General features: G+C 35.0%; 1 protein-coding gene across 2 annotated transcripts in view; it reads right to left on the bottom strand.

Moving 5' to 3' along the window:
* The window catches only part of atp11a (ATPase phospholipid transporting 11A), an 89,416-nt gene that overhangs the window by 44,975 nt on the left and 25,373 nt on the right, over positions 1–19,068 (bottom strand). For both annotated transcript variants that reach the window (XM_063009363.1, XM_063009365.1), the window contains exon 2: positions 602–724. In XM_063009363.1, coding sequence (XP_062865433.1) covers positions 602–724 — 123 coding nt within the window. The remainder of the gene's footprint in view (positions 1–601; positions 725–19,068) is intronic.

Below are 19,068 nucleotides of genomic sequence, written 5' to 3'. Positions count from 1 at the left end.
GTAAATTATTTGTTTGATTTTCACATTACTTTCTGTGGGCGACAAAACTTTTGTCTTGCCAAAATCTGACCTTTCTGTGTTCATTAAATGATCAATATTTCTGCAGTGAAGCAAATTTATTTTCGTAAATTAAACCTCATTTGGGAGGGTTTCAGCTTTCATATGAGTCATTTCTAAAACCAATGGATGAATTTAAAGTCAGGTTATAAGCTTTTGTTTCCACAACATGGATAAGCGACAGAACTTCTGTCAGGGACTGTATATGTTTATAAATGTATACAATTGCTTTTCTAACTTTTTCCAGACTTTTGGTTAAAATTTTAAGTGACTTCATAAATTTAATTGAAGTTCAAGATTAGCAAAATTGCCTTGCCATGTAGTTTCACCACATTTTCACAAGGATGATAAGCATCTTGGATAACTTGGTTCTTAAAATAAATAAAACTGTGTTTGTTCCCTTTCTGTAATTTCATGTCTTAATTAATATTATAAAATCATGAAAAATTCAACAAAATAATTTTTTTACCACACAATTTATTGTATACATAGAAAACACAGACATGTGATTAGCACGTGTGTGGATAAGACGTCAGTATCAGACCTTGGAGGAGACGATTCTGTTGTCAGGGAACCTCTGAGGGATGTAGGCCTCAGTGCCAGGGGGTGGCTGTTTGTTTCCAATATACACTGTCCTGTTGTCCACCCAGTTCTCCTCCCCTACACACTGCACACAGAGACACACAGAGAGAGACGCATGATTATTCAATTACTTACTGATTCATTAAATCATTCATCCATTTATTCATCTTCTTTCTTTCTCCACAGCTGGGCTCAGAGCTGGGCATTATGAATAATAAACAGTATAATATGCACAGCTGCTTGTCTCGAAAAAAATAATTTAGACAATTAAACATTACATAGCATTTCTGTATAGAATATAAAATATACAAATAGTTGAATTATATTCCAGTCCATTTAGATTTCTGTTAAAATGCTCTTATTACAGCCAGTTTTTTAACCAGTCCCACTCCCACTTACATTAATGATGATGATCACAATCACTACAATACACAAAACAGCACTGGTTCAACAGGCCTGGTTATATGATTATGCCGGAACTGAAAAACTGTACCCAGAAATAGTCAATCAAATGAAATGTAATAAATGTAATTAAAAACTATTAAGCTGGACTACAACACTGGTCATGTATTTTCCTAGGAAGACATTTTACTCAAATTCTAATTCCAATATATGATTCGTAATAAAAACATTATATTAAATGCAAATGGTTCATTAGTGTTTTATATGTAATATATCCCGAGGTACACACACTTTAATATGTGTCATCTATGGACTATTTTAAAGTTGAATCAAATTACAGTAGCAATGTGCAAATACAAATGTCTTTTTTTCTGTCTTATTATTATTATTATGTTATATAGTTATAATATTTATATATTATGTTATAATCTTTATTATAATTATATTATTATAATTACTATTAGACAGTTAAGGAGTGTGTGTGTAATATAATAATATAATAATATTGTATTATATAGTTACAATATTTTTATATTATAACATTATAATTGTTAACTTATAATTACATTATTATAATTACTATTATTAGGATAGATATTTTTATATTATAACATAATTTTTAATAATAATTTTTAATAATTATAATTATTTTTGACAGTTTAGGATAGTGTGTGTGTGTGTGTGTGTGTGTGTGTGTGTGTAGAGTAAGGTGGTATTAAAAATAAGTATACAACAGCTGGTCTGAGGTTCTGTCCTCTCGGAGTCCTTATAATCAGGTCTAATCCAGCCACACACACACACACGCGCACACAGAGAGAGTTGAGTTGTTACAGTAATAGAATAGGGGTTAAGTCTGGCACTTTAAGCAAAGCAATGCTTTAATTACTGAACTGAAACAGTAAATCTAGGACAGAACTATTCACTATGCACCAATCGATTATGAATGTCTAATCGACTGCTGTGTTTTAGCATTTCTTTTCATGTTAAACTTTGGTACCTGACCTTACAAATGCTCTTTGAACAAATTTTCACAGAAACACACAAAAATGATACTGCCTCAGAAGCAAAGGGGGGCACAACTTCATCTCAATTCCTAACAAGCTAATAGACAGGTGTTCACATACTTTTTGGTGCACCTTTGCTCTATAACTGCCATCATACTGTGCTTGTCTCAACAAGTCTCATAAGAAATTAGTAGTATTTAGTTTATTGGATTAGAGCAGGCATGTCAGGTGTAGGCACTGGTTTGATTGGATAAGAGTGAAGGAACAGGTGGAGTTGCTCTTAGCTTTACAAACAAGAAAAGATAGAAAGCATGAAACAAAGCTGTTTAATTTGAACTTGAATTGAAGAACTGAGTTGTGTAAATGTAAAAGAGGTACTGAGCGCTTCAGTACACCCTCACGTTCAGGTCTACTGAAAATAGCTGAACGTCATTCCCGTAAGACAACACAACAGGGGCATTCGGGCAGCCTGTCATCACTGAAACAGGATCCACAGGCAGACAGGCATTAATACACTGACGGCGGTCCATTTACTAACAGACAATATAGATGCTTATGACAGCAAAACATGTGATAAGAGACCGGATCATGTTACCTTTGAACATCATCGAGCAGGTGTAATAACTCGTGTCCTGAAAGCAGACGTGCGTGGTCAGCACTAGATAATGTTTGTTTTGTGTGGGTTTTACTACTGCTGAGTGTTTATTGTCAATGGCTGTCTTACAGCATTGCTAACATTTAGCCAGGTCACCTAAAGCAGGGTCCAAACTTTTCATGTTGGGGGCCAGATGGAGTAAAAAAAATATGCAAACATGGGCCACAGACTCTTTTGTAATAAAACAAATAAAAACATAATAGATCTACATGATTACTAGGGTTAGGGTTAAAATTACACTTTCTTGTTATGTAAATAATTAATGATCTATTCTGCATTTGGCATCTAGTTTTCATTTTTTGGAGCTGCCGTGTTTATCCAAAAACTAGGGAACATTAATGTAGGTGTAACGTAAAGTTGGGGGAAAGATGGGGAGCGTTTTAGATTTGCTTTATGCGATAGCAACATCCAGAGTTCAAAAAGTTCAAGCAGCCTGCTTAATAGCGGGCCAACTTTCATTTCATTTCTAAAATACCTCACGAGCAGTTTCAAAAATAGTAACGAGCCGCAAATGGCCCGCAGGACGTAGTTCAGGCATCCCTGACCTAAAGGGTCAAATATAGGTTTAAGATAAAAGAAATAAAAGAAACGTTCTTGTGGTTTTTTTTCTATCAATGCCCTATTTTCACATCTACCCGCATACACAACATGCTTCTTTTTACAGGCCGGCAGCAGATTCCTACAGAGAGCCATAGCGTATACAAAAGATCACCCTGTGCTCTCTTTACTCTACTTACATTCCTGAAAATGCTTGAACCAGACAGTGGAGTAGATGTTGCGGTGGCTGATTTTTTTACTCAGACACGTCCAGCAGTGTCTGCAGAGCACCCAACCAGCCTGTTGGCACCACTGAGACCCGAGTGTGAATTATACAGTGACAACTGGGGGAGGGCAACATACAGTTTAGCTAACTAACAACCTCCTAAACTATTGTTTTACCTTGTTTTAGGAGAGTCCAAGTATTAATCAGGGGGTCAGACCCTCCCATTTCCTCCATAATTTGAACCATGAGTGAGAGTCGAACCAGGGTCTCAGTCGTAATGAGAAAGTGTATTAGACATGCATCACCTGATCGAAAAAATGGCCGTTAGTGCCAACATTTAAACAGAATTCACTGCAAAATCAAACATTTCAGTCTGCCCAGGTGGCACACTAGCTAGCACACCAGCACCAAGTTTCTAAACTCCTCGGTTCGAAACTCAGTGTTGCCACCAGTCGGCTGGGAGTCATCTGGCGGGCATAATTGGCAGTGCCTGCAGCAGATACTAATTGGCCACCATATCTGCGGGCAGGGACCGGACTATGTGGGTGTGGGTGGGTCCAGTAAGGACCCTGATTTTCAGTCTGAACATTTCAGTCTGCAACAAACCAAAAAAAGGCTGCAAAAACCAAAAAAAGACTCTGGTGGAGCTGAAAAATAATAAAATTAGTTTTACTGTCACTGCTGTTGTTTAAAAATTAGATTTTTTCAAAATGTTTTAAAGTTAACATGGAATTGTTTCTATTTTCCTTCAGCACCCATCAAATTACAAAATCCACAGCATGGCTGCGGCTGAAGTGAATATACGTATGGTTCGCAATGTTCGTGGCTTGTAAGTGCACATAAGTGATGTTAAACTGGTGTGTGTTCCATGTCCAGAGTGAAAGAAGGTTTAGATAAGGACAGCAAGGTTCACAGTACCATTTCTAACAGCTTGTCAGTTTTCAGGCCTATTATTATTCTGTTCAGGATCTCAGAGATGGAGGATATTTTTTTTTCACTAGAATAAAAGACTTGTCTTATGTCAGATCTGAATGCCCACAGAGACAAAATCCATGGTGACCCTTTCACCTTACACCCACATACTCAGTAGCTAATGCACTTAAACATTTATACTAAAACACACAACCCTTCCGCAGGGGCTGGCATGGCCTTTCAGATAAACACCAGTGAAAAGAGCTTTTTCCAGGATGTAACTACAGTTATGTACCGGGATTGCTGCCAAGTGTAAAAAAGCATAAAAAAGATGTTACTGATGTTACACAAACTCATAACTCACTGTTCTCAAGCTAGAACATACAATGCTAGACTGTAAATAATAAACAAACACAAAATGTTGGAGGTTTATTTAATAGAAATGACTTTACTATCAAGACAACACAAAAAGACACAAAAAACACCTGCAAGATGAACGAGGCAAATAAACTGCTGTTCTATGTACAGTACTTTGTTATGAAAGAAAGTTGATTTTACAGAGAATCTTGGGACCTAAAGTTGCTTAGAATTTATTATATCAAATAATTTACATGTTTTTGACTTTATAACAGCAGTTTGGAGTGGACCTTTTTTTTTCAAGCATGACTGTGCCCCCACCCATAGGGACATCATTTTACAAGGTTGGTGTAAAGAAACTCCAGTGGTTTGCACAGACCCCTGAGCACTATCCCATTGAACACCTATGAGAAGAACTAGAACATTAACTGACAGCAAGGCCTTCTCATCCAACATCAGTCTCTGATGTCATGGGCACTAAATGGGCACAAATTCTCCAAAACCTTAAAACCTTGCCAAAAAAGTGGATGCTATTGTTGTTATAGCTGCAAAAAAAAATGTAAGTAAGGGATCTGTATTAATATCTATGATTTTAAAATGGAATGTCCAACAAGCTGATAGTCCGTTGTCCACATACTTTTAACCATTTAGTGTCTTCCTCATCTCTTATCTTACTTTCATTTGTGCAAATTCAGACTGTCCCATTTCTAAAGATCATGTAAAAAGATTGCCGAAAAAGTATGTGGACACCCAAAAGTATGTGGACACCCAGACATGACACACATCGCATCTAAAATCATGAGCATTCATGTAACATTTGTCTCGCTTCTCAATAGTTTTGTCACTAGATTGTATAACACATTTCATTCAGCCATCAGTAAGGTTGGTCAGTGATTTCATTTTTATTTCAGTGGCCACAGCAGCCAATTTTCCGAGGTAAACTGGTGTGCGGTACTTTCTGGATTTCAAACTACAGTTTGAACACACCCAAAATATAAAAAATATAAAAATAAACTACTTGTTGGAAGGTAGCAGTCAATGCTCTGTATTAGGATGCATTATACTGGCAACATTTATCAATTAAGACGACATGGCTTTATCAATTTTGTGCTTTTTTTTTTTTTTTTTTTTTTTCCAATTGCTGTACTTTGGTGGTTGAAGGGCTGTCCATATAAAGCTTCTATAAAACTTTTCAACACAGAATTTGTTTTTTTTTGCATTCCCTAAAATGCAGTAACAGTAGCCTATCCCACTGATCCCCTATAAAAAACCCCAAAGCTTAAAAATGGAAAATTCTGTCAGCAATTCAGAGCTTTTAAAACTGATTAGGATTAAATAACATCTTAAGGAGCTGTCTGCGTTTAATCAGATCGCATTTTGCACTTTTAGTCTGCAGTATTGACACTTTGTGGGAAACATGACACCCCATTTTTATTCCTGCTTATGCAGAGCTATTTTTGGTGCTTTAATGGCAGAATTAGTGTATATTTTTATTTACTACCAGGCAATAAACACGGTAATATACTGGAAGTCCGTAGAGCTTTATGACTAAAATAGTATGACCTTGACATTTCTTGTCAGGTAAATAGACAGTGCTGTGGAAAAGGTATTTGCCCCCATAAAGATTTCCTCTATTTTTGCCAATATGTCACATTTAAATGTTTCAACTAATTTTAATATAAGATAATGCAAATTTTTTAAACACCAGCTGTTGAAAATGCTTCCATTTACTAAAGATAAAGATTTATTCAACCCTATTAACTGGTTGTGATACCCTTGGCAGTAACATAACGGTAATAGTAACTTGTGATGAGTTTTACATCACTGATGAGGGGTTTTGACCTGCTCTTCTTTGCAGAATTGTTTTAACTTAGCTACACTGAAGAGTTTTCTAGCATGAACTACCTGTTTAAGATCTTGCCACAGCTTCACTGTCCTGCTGTGTATCCAAATTGGATAAGTCACTGACGCGGTCTTGGTAAAATTTCCCAGTCCTGGGAAAGTTTTACTCTTCCCGTGGTATGCTACAGTTCCCTGCATAGATCCCCCTGATCTTAATCCCATTAAACACTTTTGGGATGAATTGGAATGTTGATTGCAAGGCCAACTAGGCACAAATCCACCATGGAAACAGTCCAAGATCTTGTAAAAAGACCTTGCAGAAAAGTGAACTCCATATTACATGTCATTGGTGTTAAAATAGTTAAAATCCACAAACAGCAACAATATACATGTATATACTATATATTCAACTACAAATTACAGAATGCTGAGAGAGGTTACATAGAGGACAAACTAAAGATAGAGCCAGAAAGAGAAACCAAAGGGTAAAGGTGTTAATATTTTATGTAAGGAGTGTCAGTAGTGAAGTCTGATCTGTGTAAAGTCAGACAGCATCACAAAAGAGCCACAAAGGCAGATCAGAATAATTCGACCACAGCCGACATTAAATTGAACACAAATTACACTCCACAAAGATGGTTGTGCCAGCCAGTCCAACCTGTTACCATGGTGAGATAAAACAGGTCTTACCAGTTCTAAAAGTGGAGAACGAATACAAAAAGCAGTCCAGCATCCTACATGCTGATAACTGGCATAAAATACAGGCCTGTTCGAACTCAGCCCACACACATCCTGCCACTGATTCACACACAGACCTGATAACATTCACCCAGTTTCAGTGTCTGACTCATTACAGCATTATTCCCACTATGGTTACCACTGATAAACGATCTCTTCACTGTCCACCATGCCAGCCCTAAATGTCCAGATCCTAGGTTACATCTTAATGGGCTTTCATTTAAATACAGAGACTGTAAACAAATCCTTAGCAAATGTCACAGAGCCAGCTATCTTGGCGAAGCCAGAAGCATGATCTGTTGTGGGAGAGAACTAATGAGAGAGATGTAGGACAGTGTTAAGAGGATGGAAAACATTTCTTGTTGAACAGATATGTGTATACATGCATACATCAGAAATCTTAATCCTCTCTCACCTTAAAAAATATTACGCAACTATGAGGGTTCTTCAAAAAGTTTCAGCACTTTTTAAAGTCTATTTATAAAGAATTTTAAAATCAAAGTACATCACTTTTCTACAGTCACCTTTCGATGCATCTTTCCCAGCGTCATACCAGCTTTTTAATGCCATCAGCAAAAAAAGTTTTTGGTTTAGCATGTAGCCACTGATGCACTGCTGCTTTCACATTATTTTCACATGAAAATCTTCTTCTCTTTAAAGCTTTCCCTTAAAGAAGGAAATCAGATGGCGCCAAATCTAGACTAAAAGCTCTTTCTCAGTTTCTCAGACACGACCAATTACAACCCCCAACCCCCCCGTTTCCAATGACAAATATAAACATTTTGCCAACCCTGTCTTAAACTTTTTTTTTTAATCTCAGCTGTATGGTTTTTGACTTAGTAGTGAATTATGTATTGTCTGTAAAAGTTTAATAAAAATAAATACTGTAGTACAGTGGTACCTTAAAACCCGACGTCAGTTGGTTCTGGGAGTGGCGTTGAGTTTAAAAGGCGTTGAGTTTTAAGGTTTTTTCCATAAGGATGTATGGAAGATCTGTTAATGCGTTCCATGGTCATACATATAGTTAATGTTACATACAGTTACTGTTACATACAGTTACTGTTACATACAGTTACTGTTACATACAGTTGCTGTTACACACAGTTACTGTTATATACAGTTGCTGTTACATACAGTTACTGTTACATACAGTTGCTATTACACAGTTACTGTTATATACAGTTGCTGTTATATACACAGTTGCTGTTACATACAGTTACTGTTACATACAGTTGCTGTTACACACAGTTACTGTTATATACAGTTGCTGTTACACACAGTTACTGTTACATACAGTTGCTGTTACATACAGTTACTGTTACTTACAGTTACTGTTATATACAGTTGCTGTTACATACAGTTGCTGTTACTTACAGTTACTGATATATACAGTTGCTGTTATATACAGTTGCTGTTACTTACAGTCACTGTTATATACAGTTGCTGTTACTTACAGTTACTGTTATATGCAGTTACTGTTATATACAGTTGCTGTTACATACAGTTACTGTTACTTACAATTACTGTTATATACAGTTGCTGTTACATACAGTTGCTGTTACTTACAGTTATTGTTATATACAGTTGCTGTTACTTACAGTTACTGTTATATACAGTTACTGTTAAAGAAAGCGTAAAACAACCATGCTTTCTTTCTTTTTTATAGCCTATAGCATTGTGTTCATGTAACAGGAAGTTGACTCAGTAGGTGCTCTCCAGCTGTGCTCTCCATCCATTTGATGCATCCATTTCTAGCAAGAGTGCCTGAGACAGTATGGCTGAAAGCCACAAGCTTTAATTGATCCAACTCTTTCAACCTATAATGGTCCCCTCTTAGCATTCTGTGGCATTTACTGCTGTCTGTGTCGTTACTCGATGCAATTAGCATGCTAGCTTTCACTCAGCCTGCGTCTTGCTCCCTCTCTCGGGGAATGTCAAACCTACCAAGTGCACATAAAATATTGAAGTGCTCAAAGCTAGCCTCCATTATCTTAAAGGTTCCTCATTTGGCCGCACATTAAACAAGATGCTAGACGAAAACATGAGGCGGAGAGATGGCAACCGATAGAAAACGCTGATCGACACAAGCACCGTTGCTGCTTTATTGCAAGCTTTAAAAAGAGATACTGCACAAAGTCCTATACAAGGAGTCTTATATAAAGAGTTTATGAAGTTGATGCTGGTCTAATATGTGTGTGTGATGCCAATTAGAAACTCATAAAGAGTAATTTAATATGCCAAATAATGCTAATCTCCACACAGATTTAGCACAGATATGAGTTATACATATGCAAACAGTCCAACAGTTTTGGGCATTTGTGTTTTTTATTTACCCCAAACTTTCCAATATAATCAGAAATAAACATGCTAATTAGTCCAGTGTGACTGACACAGTACCGGACCTAATCTATTTTTAACAGCCTCCACTATTCTGGAATATAAGATATGGAACATAACTGCAGGGATTTGCTTTAGCCAAAAGCATTAGCACATTAGTATGGTTGGACATGGTTTTGGTGCAGGCCCAAAAGTCTGTGCAGACCAGTTCTAGTGCATCCCACTTATTTATTTCTTTGTAGACTTTGCTTTGTACAAGAGCCGCACAATTAATTAATTGTATTTTTATCATTAATGCAATATAAATTTACACGATAAGCACATTATAAAAGGCTTCGATACACACTGGCTGTAGCTGGTTAGCAAAAGCAAGTTTTGTCTAACATATATCAGAACTGCATTGAGATAAAAGACCAAAAACATACCAGATATTAAAAATAAATCTTTTAGTTTTGTCCAAAAATTGTTACTCTGTTTTCATTTATTAAATATATTTGTAATTCATCATGAAATATAGTCTCTTATTTCCACTAAACAACAACACTGATTTCACTAAAAAACTAAATAATAATTCACTCTGCTTATATGCTAAGTGTCTTTTGTTACAGCTAAGTTTGCGTTTGGTCATCACCACAGGCTAGCTAATAGCTTTAGCCAGCCGCTAACAATAGTGTTTATAAAGTTGCTAGGTCTTGTATTTTAGGCTGTGCTTAGTGTAAACATACCCTGCCTCACATCTCACATTGTTCTATATGTTTTATATATTGAGTCATTAATCAAATATCAAATTTTTTTCATTATCGTGCACGGCTTTGTACAGAGGAAAACTCTCAGGCAGATGCTAACAGGGCTGTAAGCTCGCAATTCACTAGAATATTATTGCTAGCTGTAGCATTAAGTTTTCTCTTAAATACAACCAAGAGACTCAAAACATTCAGTCAAAAACATTCCCAGATCATAAAAAAATAAATAAAGAAATACTAGAATGGGTGTATAAGAGTATTTATGCGGTTAATAACATATTAATGCCATTTGCACAGTGCTAACCTGCATACAAACTCTTACTATTTTTTAGCATCAATAATAAAATAAGTAAAAAAAATATTTAAAGACTTTTGTGCAGAATTGTATTTTCAGAAACTCTCTGATTAAGTCTTGGAATTTTGGTTAATAATTTGCTGAAAAAATCATTTCTATATATTAATTAATGCTATATGTGTTTAAAAAGTCCTGTTTCCTCTGCTGTCAACAACTGGATCAGTTTACACTAAGCCTCAAAGCGCCTGCAGCATGAAATTCTTTCTTAAAACCCAGTACTTAAAACACCAGCGAACAGGAAACTATATTCAGACTGTAACTGTACTGTATAACATTAGTATATTTAATATATTTCATTTTGGTTCATACCGACACCCACATGACATGCCAGGATAGCCGAGTGCATCTAGCCTGGTAGTGATAGTCAACACTAAGCACTGCAGAGATTAAAGATTAAACACAAAACTCAATCTGGACCAGCATGTGACCGCCTCTGGGCTTTAAGAGCAGGCAGTTATCCACCCAGTCCTGTGAGCCGCTCATGTTTTGAAAATGTGACCCTGGCAGGGTGGGAAAGCACAATCTATGACATAATGGGTGCTGACACTACTAATCTGTATTCTAATCCGAGTAAAATAAGGTGAAATATTTTTCAGTGATGCATTCAATAATATTTTTCAATGTTTAGTTGCTTTTATTTTTTAACTTTTGTAAATGTATGCCATTAAAAATCTTAAAATTTACAGTCCACACAATGCTGCTGCAATGTTTCATAAATAAACCTCAACAAAATTAATATTACACATGCTGACATTATGCTATATATTTGCTTTTAATATATGCAGACTTCTACGTAATACTAATTAATTAATTAAATTAAATAATTAAATAATTAATACTTAAAAGTAAGCCACATATCACAAAATAAAGGTTGTAAATGTTAACATTTAATAAACAAGTAACATTCAAATGTTTTTTGAATAGTAATGCTGTCAAAAGTATATTTCTAATGATACTCAAAATACACTCAGAAAACAATATTTTGCATGTTATTTTACATCAGTATCATAGTGGCCAAACCTACACACCTAAATCTACAATATTGTACGTGAAATGTAGTAATGTGGTATATTTCCAGTGATTTCCTAATAGCAGGTGCAATTAAATGAATCACAATCGAGTTTTAATCAAAGAATTGTTAGGGACAATTGTTTTCCCCCTTTATTTTAGTATGGTGGCATTAATTAAAATATTGCACAGTGCTTCCAGTATGTTCTGTCAGGAAATAAATATGCTTTTTAGAAGTAAACCCTTTAGTTTGACCCAAAATACTTTTTTTTCGGTTCCTGTACATCAAAAGATCAATATTCTGGTTAGGTTACTAAGACGAGCCAGTCTGAAAGGTAGTAAGAGCAGCCTCTCATCACTGCTATTTACAGTAACCTTCTTCCATTTACTATGATTATATCTGATGCTTTACATCCAAAGTAAACAATGAGGGGTCAATTATAACTACTTATATTTAGTCACGTCCCTTTTCTAAATTAGGCTCCCTTAGCACCTGTGCAGCCTTGACCTGCTTCAAATGGTATTCCACACCAACCTTATATTAAACAGTCTCATAGCTTATTTAGCAGAGAAAATCTAATTATCCCAGTTCTGTAATGAGGAACCTACAGTGCTATGAGCCTTAGAGCCTGTGCCAAGTAAAATAGTGCCACAGTTGTACAACGGAACAGTATAAAAGACTTGAATTTTCTAAAATAAGCCATTCAGTACAAGAGAAATGTCACATGAACTTAAGAAATTATTGATTTCTAATGGTATGTAAGTCAACTCTTGTCTACCTGTGTGATTCTAAAGCAGCACCTGACTTAAAAAAAACACCCAGTCATAAAATTCCATTCACTCATCCTGCCATTACATCCAAATGTACTACAATGCCATTACTAACCACCAGCATTAGCATCAAAATAACAGACTGCCCCATATTACTCAGCAAACACCAACATCTGGCTGGAACAGCTGGCTTTTGAATGTGCAGAAATTCCCTCGAGTCAAATACGTAGCTATAGCTGGGACCGAGTGTTCCGGAAAAGTAATTGTCAAAAATTAATAAATAAATAAACAAACTTCAAACCTGTTTCCACAACTTAATGGTAGAACATCAGATTATTTTAATAAATACCATCTTTTTGCACAATTAAAACAACAAAGTTTAATAGTACTTGTTTAGATGCAGCTTGTAAACAGTTTCTATGGTCACTTAAACTTTACTGGAAGTTATGGGCTATAAAGTAACAATAAAAAGCACCAGGATCTGAAACAACATAGCATTCATAAAATAGGAAAATACAGTTTTATGCCTAGTCATTATTTATAATGTAATCAAACAAAATGTGACAGGCCTATGCATCATTACACATAACCTTCCAATACAATAACATTACAATGACCTTTTAACACTGTAGTAGATGGGTAATAAAATCAATATCACAACTAATTACTAAATTACTAAACTAATCACAGTTCATTATTGCAGACAGTAGTTTGACACTGACTACAACATTGCTATTACATACTAGTATGACACTAACAAGTATCTAATCTAAGTTTTATTTCTGTATATTTGAAAACATCATACCAATTAAATCAACTAAAACCACACAAATAAACCTTTAAAACATAATTGAAAACACATATTGATGACGATTCTCCAAATGAAATGAAGAAAGCAATTACAGTATGCAAGCAAAGATTATAAATAAATAAGGAAAATACTAAGAGCTAGTGTTTACAGTGTAGCATAGCATAGCATAGCAGGCCAGTTAGAATTTATCGTCTTTTGTACCTTACAGACTTAAATTGTTATTAACGTAAGGCTGAACATTTTTCTTTTAAAGGTATGATCTTCATTCAACAGGGTATGGTAAAACTAAATAAAATAAAGTATGGTGGTTAAACCATTTTGAACCTTTAGATGAACTGATTTTAAAATATTGAGAATTCAAGCATCTCTAATTGGTATAAACAGAAAAGTATTTTCATCCTCTCATGTGTTCACGTAGTGCATAAGAAATTAGAATGAGCTTTTGGTGTGGAAAATTTAGAGATGTCGGCCAGCACTATACAAACAAAATGTTAAATAATATAATAGAGTTTATTATACAGTCTAACTCTTCATTATTATTCACATACACACCTATAGACTTCTTCAATCTAGAGCAAATGACAATGTAAATGAACTCATTAGCAAAAGCCATTTGTATATTTATTAGTATGCAGGGTTAGATCAACATCCAAAAGACCAAAGTCATTACAAGGCTCATGATGATGTTTATGAGCAGGAGGCCTCGTAGCCGACTGAGATCAACGACCTTCTCATTTCCACATGCCTGTTCTTGTTCTCTCCTTAATTAAAAAAGCAAAGGCGGAGGTCGGTAATCAAAGACCCCTGCTGCTGTTTGTACATCAGAGGCTGGGAAGCACTGATGCTCTAAAAGATAAACTAGGGATGCAATTCCAAATTAGCACTGGCATGCTGATCTATAATCTACTATAAAAAGTTGTGTTGTTAGGTTTGATTACTATTATCTGAAATCAAAAGCTTTTTTGACCATTAGGAACCAAGATGTACCACCTGGTGCTTGGTTAACATTACTTTTTTACCTTTTCTGCATTTAGCAGATGCTTTTATCCAAAGCGACTTACAGTATTATAACAGTATACTGTCTAAGCAATTGAGGGTTAAGGGCCTTGTTTAAGGGCCCAACAGTGGCAACCTGGCAGTGTTGGGGCTTGAACCAGCGACTAGTCCACCATTACTAATAATGGGGCTTACACCATTACTAGTCCAGCACCTTAACCGCAAGGCTACAGTAAGATTTCAATATAGCTCTGAAACTGAATTATATTATTCATAAAACAATAGAAATGAAACATCCACTATATGCTCAGAATGTGATGTGTGGTCATCTCTTTCCAAAAGCAATAATAGGAAGTAGGTTCCCTTTTTGAGGCCACAGCAGAGTCCACTTTTCTGGGAAGGCTTTCCACATAATTTTGGAGTGTTGATGGGAATTTGTTCCTATTCAGAAAAGAACATTTTTGAGGTCAGGCTCTGATGTCGGACTTGAAGTGGGTCACAATCGACATTGCAATACATCCCAAAGGTTTCACTGAGGTTGCAAAAAGTTGGTAAAACTACTGATAAACTGTAGGAGTTAAAATACTGGAAAAAAATAGAGTTGGGTTTCATGGACTGGAATTAATTGAAAACTTTAATTAATTTAAAGTCAATAAATAGAAACAATTTCTTTAGACAGTTTGCTGAATCAATCAAATGTAAATAAGACTCATATTTGATGTGTGATTCTGAAGCTTTTTTTAAAGCCCCCCTCTCTTTTTGAGCTCATGTACTGTATCTTATGCACTGTGCTGCTGCTACATGTCTGGTTGATTAAAAAGTGCACATAATCGGGCATTCCTAATAAATGGGCCAGTAAGGATGTGTACTTGGAATAAAACATTTGCTTTACACATTATCATCAGTACAGTGGTTCGTTCATTCTGATGACACTAGTATTATCTGCTGTATTCTGCTGCTGCTGCCTTTGGAAAAAAAAACCTAAAGCAGCTGACTAGCAGCAGTTATATATAAAGGTGTTCAGTCATTTGTATGAGACCTGTGCTTCCTCTGATAACAGCAAATCCATCCAACATCTCTGTATTGGAGATACAGTGTGTTGTGTCACTGATAAGACAATACATCATCTGATTATTTCACAGTATCACATCAGCACTCACTAAGCTCTCATATGATTGAGAGCTTAGCAAGCACGAGCAAATCAATCAGTCTATGTGTGAGAGAAACAACACAGAATAAAGATATTGGCTCTATATGGATCCAGGCTTTTTCCACTCCAGCTAAGAACCCAAATACTGTGAATAATCTATTTAGAGCCTGTGTCTGTATGAGATTCAATTTGAGGTCCAAAGCCACACTTGTCTTTTTAGTCAGCGAAGTTTCTAATGCTAAGTGCACACGTTTGTAATGGAATTCACTGTTATCAAATTACCTTTTATTTCAGGACAATTCATCAGAGTTAAGATACAATATCGCACACCTGCAGATCAAATATACTTGTAAAGCAACAATCAAAGTAGATATTTACCGAACAACTTTTCCCCCAGACGTAAACATTATGTGTTTATTGTCAATCATGGGTCGTTTTATTTTTAAAAGAGACAGCAGTAACATTAGCTAGCTAGGTACATGTGACATCTCTCAAAAAATGCATTTTATCTTTCTTTTAAGGCAGCAGATTAAAAAAAGATCTTTTTTAGTTCCAGAATGGATTGCTAAAGTTTGATGTGGAGGAACTTCAGTGGTCTGTAGAAATCCCTGATCTCAACCCCAGTGAACATCTTTAAGCTACCACTGCCTATGTAACGGGGACTGAGAGAGAAAAAATTAAAATGCTAAATGTTTAATATACTTGCAGTCTACCTTATAAAACCTTATGTGAGCAAGTCCTCAATCCTATCCTGAGCAGTTAGCTTCTTTTTTACAGAGGAATACCACTTTTTAGTAATAACATTACAATGACCTTTTAACACTGTACTAGCTAGACAATAAAATCAATATCACAACTAATTTCACAGTTTATTATTGCAGACAGTAGTTTGAAATCCATTATTATTACATATTAGTATGATTCTAACAAGTATCTGATTGCTACATTTTAATGCTGTATATTTTAAAACATCAATTTAATAAACTAAAACCATACAAATAAACCTTTAAAACATAATTGAAAACATATATTAAGGAAGATCTTAATAAAATGAAGACATCAATATCAATATGCAACCAAAAAATATAAATATATAAGAAAAATACTGAGAGCTAGTGTTTACAGTGTAGCATAGCCTAACATAGCATAACAGGCTAGTTAGGATTTAGTGAGCAAACTACAGTTTTATGAACAATGACTACCACCTATTTATTGTCTCTTGTTCCTCATAGACTTAAATTGAGCGGTTATTAACTTATTCTCTTATACTCTTTCGTACTTCTGGCTAATTCTTTACCCATGTTAATAAGATAACTGAAATTAGAAAATAAACATTCTGCAGTGCAGCGTAACATTATCAGCCATTATCTGATAAATAATCACAGCAGGAACTATTCTGAGCACTCCTCACTGACATTATCATGTATTTTTATATTCATCTAATCATCACCCTCTACGCTAGTAAATCCTTTTTGTTTATTCATGCCCTCGGCGTTTTCAGCACACTCTGTAACTAGTGCTTAATAATAATAATAATAATAATAATAAAAATACACTAAACAAGCCAAGTAACACTAGATTCATAGTTTACCAGATACGATTTCATTTACTCAGTGATTCAGCTTCTGTGGTAAAATTTTCCAAACAGGATTGTGTCTGAATTATCAATCTGCAAGCAGGTGTTACTGAGTGTAATCTAACCTGATTCAATACATCTGACATGCCTGATATACACTACATAGTACTGCATAACCTAACAGATCATGCTGTGATCAATAATCAAAGGCAAAAAGTGACTGGGGTTTGCAAACTAGCCAAAATCCGATAATAATATACTGTACTGTAAGTTCAACATAAGGCTATAACTCAAAAACAGGGTTTAAAGAAAATGCAAGAATGCAAAATGTTTTATACATGTTCATTGTAAAAAAAAGCATTTACCCCAAGGGTCGACATGTCAGCACTCAGTGATCAATACAAATTCAGTGAGTGTAGTTCAGCCGATTCTTTACACATTTTAATAGCTGCTTTATTTACATTTGACATTGTGCCAACCACTGGCTCAGGACAGACCTTTCTTAGGCATGGAATAGTTCTACCTGATGCTAGCCCAAGCCTACCTAACATGCCAAGAAGCCAAACAAACAATTCTGACCTTTTAGTTTCATTTGCGCTCATAGGTTCTTAACAATTAAAACTAAAAAGTACCTAATAGCACCTGGAACAAGTGAAAGTTATTTTTTAGGAATAGAAAGTAGATTCCTTTGTGATCTGATATGCTGATTTAAAAAAAACACCTCAAGCATAAAGCACATACACCTGTGGGGTTTTTTCAGTTGGTTGTAAAATAGGGGTGAGCATTAAAAAATGAAACAATGTAACAATATTTTACAATGTCCAGATGATAACAATATTTTGGAGATCCAAAAACTAACAATGGTGAAACTCTATTATTTTAAATTGTATTATGACTTTTTCAGGGCCCAAGTACTGACAGTGCAAAATCTCTATTGTATTTCTGTGAATTATAGGGGCTTTAAGAGCTGATTTGTAGCTGTCCAGCTGTCTAATAGTGCAAAAACTATGTCACATTTTTATTGTTTTTTAGGAAACCAAATACTAATGTCACCCCAACTAATGATGAAAATACAAAATGTTTCCACCATTAACTCATTATTGTAAATTTAATAAAACTATGCCATCATTAAACATCTTGAAATTAGTTAATTAAGAATAGTGTCCTTATTTTTCAAATAAAAAATGTTAAAATCATTAACAGAATATGACTAGAAATAAAGACATCTGACATCATTATTGGTTCGATCCAACCAAAGAAAATCATTTAAACTAATGATTTCACTGATATGGTGTCTAAACAAGTCCTATAAATATCTTTATTATTATTAACGTCCTCCAGAGCCAAAGTGGATTTCCTTCTTTCCAACAAGAAGATTTCCTGCAGCACCAGCGATTTGTTTACAAGCACTGTTTCAATAACTCAAATACATCCTTTCTGGTCTTTTTAGAAGGTTCCAGGAAAGAACCTTTTCATTAAAGGAAGATACTAGTACACGTGAACTTTTCATGAACAATTCCTTCCTTTAAGTTATTCTTTTTCCCCACATCCTTTGTTTGTTTTCCCCTTCCTTTTTAAGGGGTGTGCTATATCAATTCAAATGCAAAAAAATAGCACTGGTATTGCTAATTACATCAGTGATTGTGTACTAATTTGGCATATTAATTTAGGTTGTATAATGAACAGCTGTTCTGAAAGTGGTTCCTAAGCAAAACATGAACATTTTTATATACACACATAGTTTCTTATCAAAATGTAAGCAGTCTTGATTTGTCAATATAGCTTCAACATACCTTAGCAAAGACTCTACAAGTCTATTAAGTGTACTAGAGAAATTAAATACTATTGTTTTAAACATATTTAGTGTTTTAGAAACATGGTTGACAACTGTATTATAGGTAATGTTAATAATTTTAATACTTTTATACACACCAATCAAGGACCCTTTTTGTTCTGTGGCTTGGGGCTTTACTCTCCTAAAAATATCACTCCCATCATGAATAAAAATG

This window comes from Trichomycterus rosablanca, chromosome 15 (genome assembly GCF_030014385.1).
Source record: "Trichomycterus rosablanca isolate fTriRos1 chromosome 15, fTriRos1.hap1, whole genome shotgun sequence".
Taxonomy (NCBI): domain Eukaryota; kingdom Metazoa; phylum Chordata; class Actinopteri; order Siluriformes; family Trichomycteridae; genus Trichomycterus; species Trichomycterus rosablanca.
The sequence above is the reverse complement of the archived record's forward strand: the minus strand, read 5'-3'. Positions and strand labels throughout refer to the sequence as shown.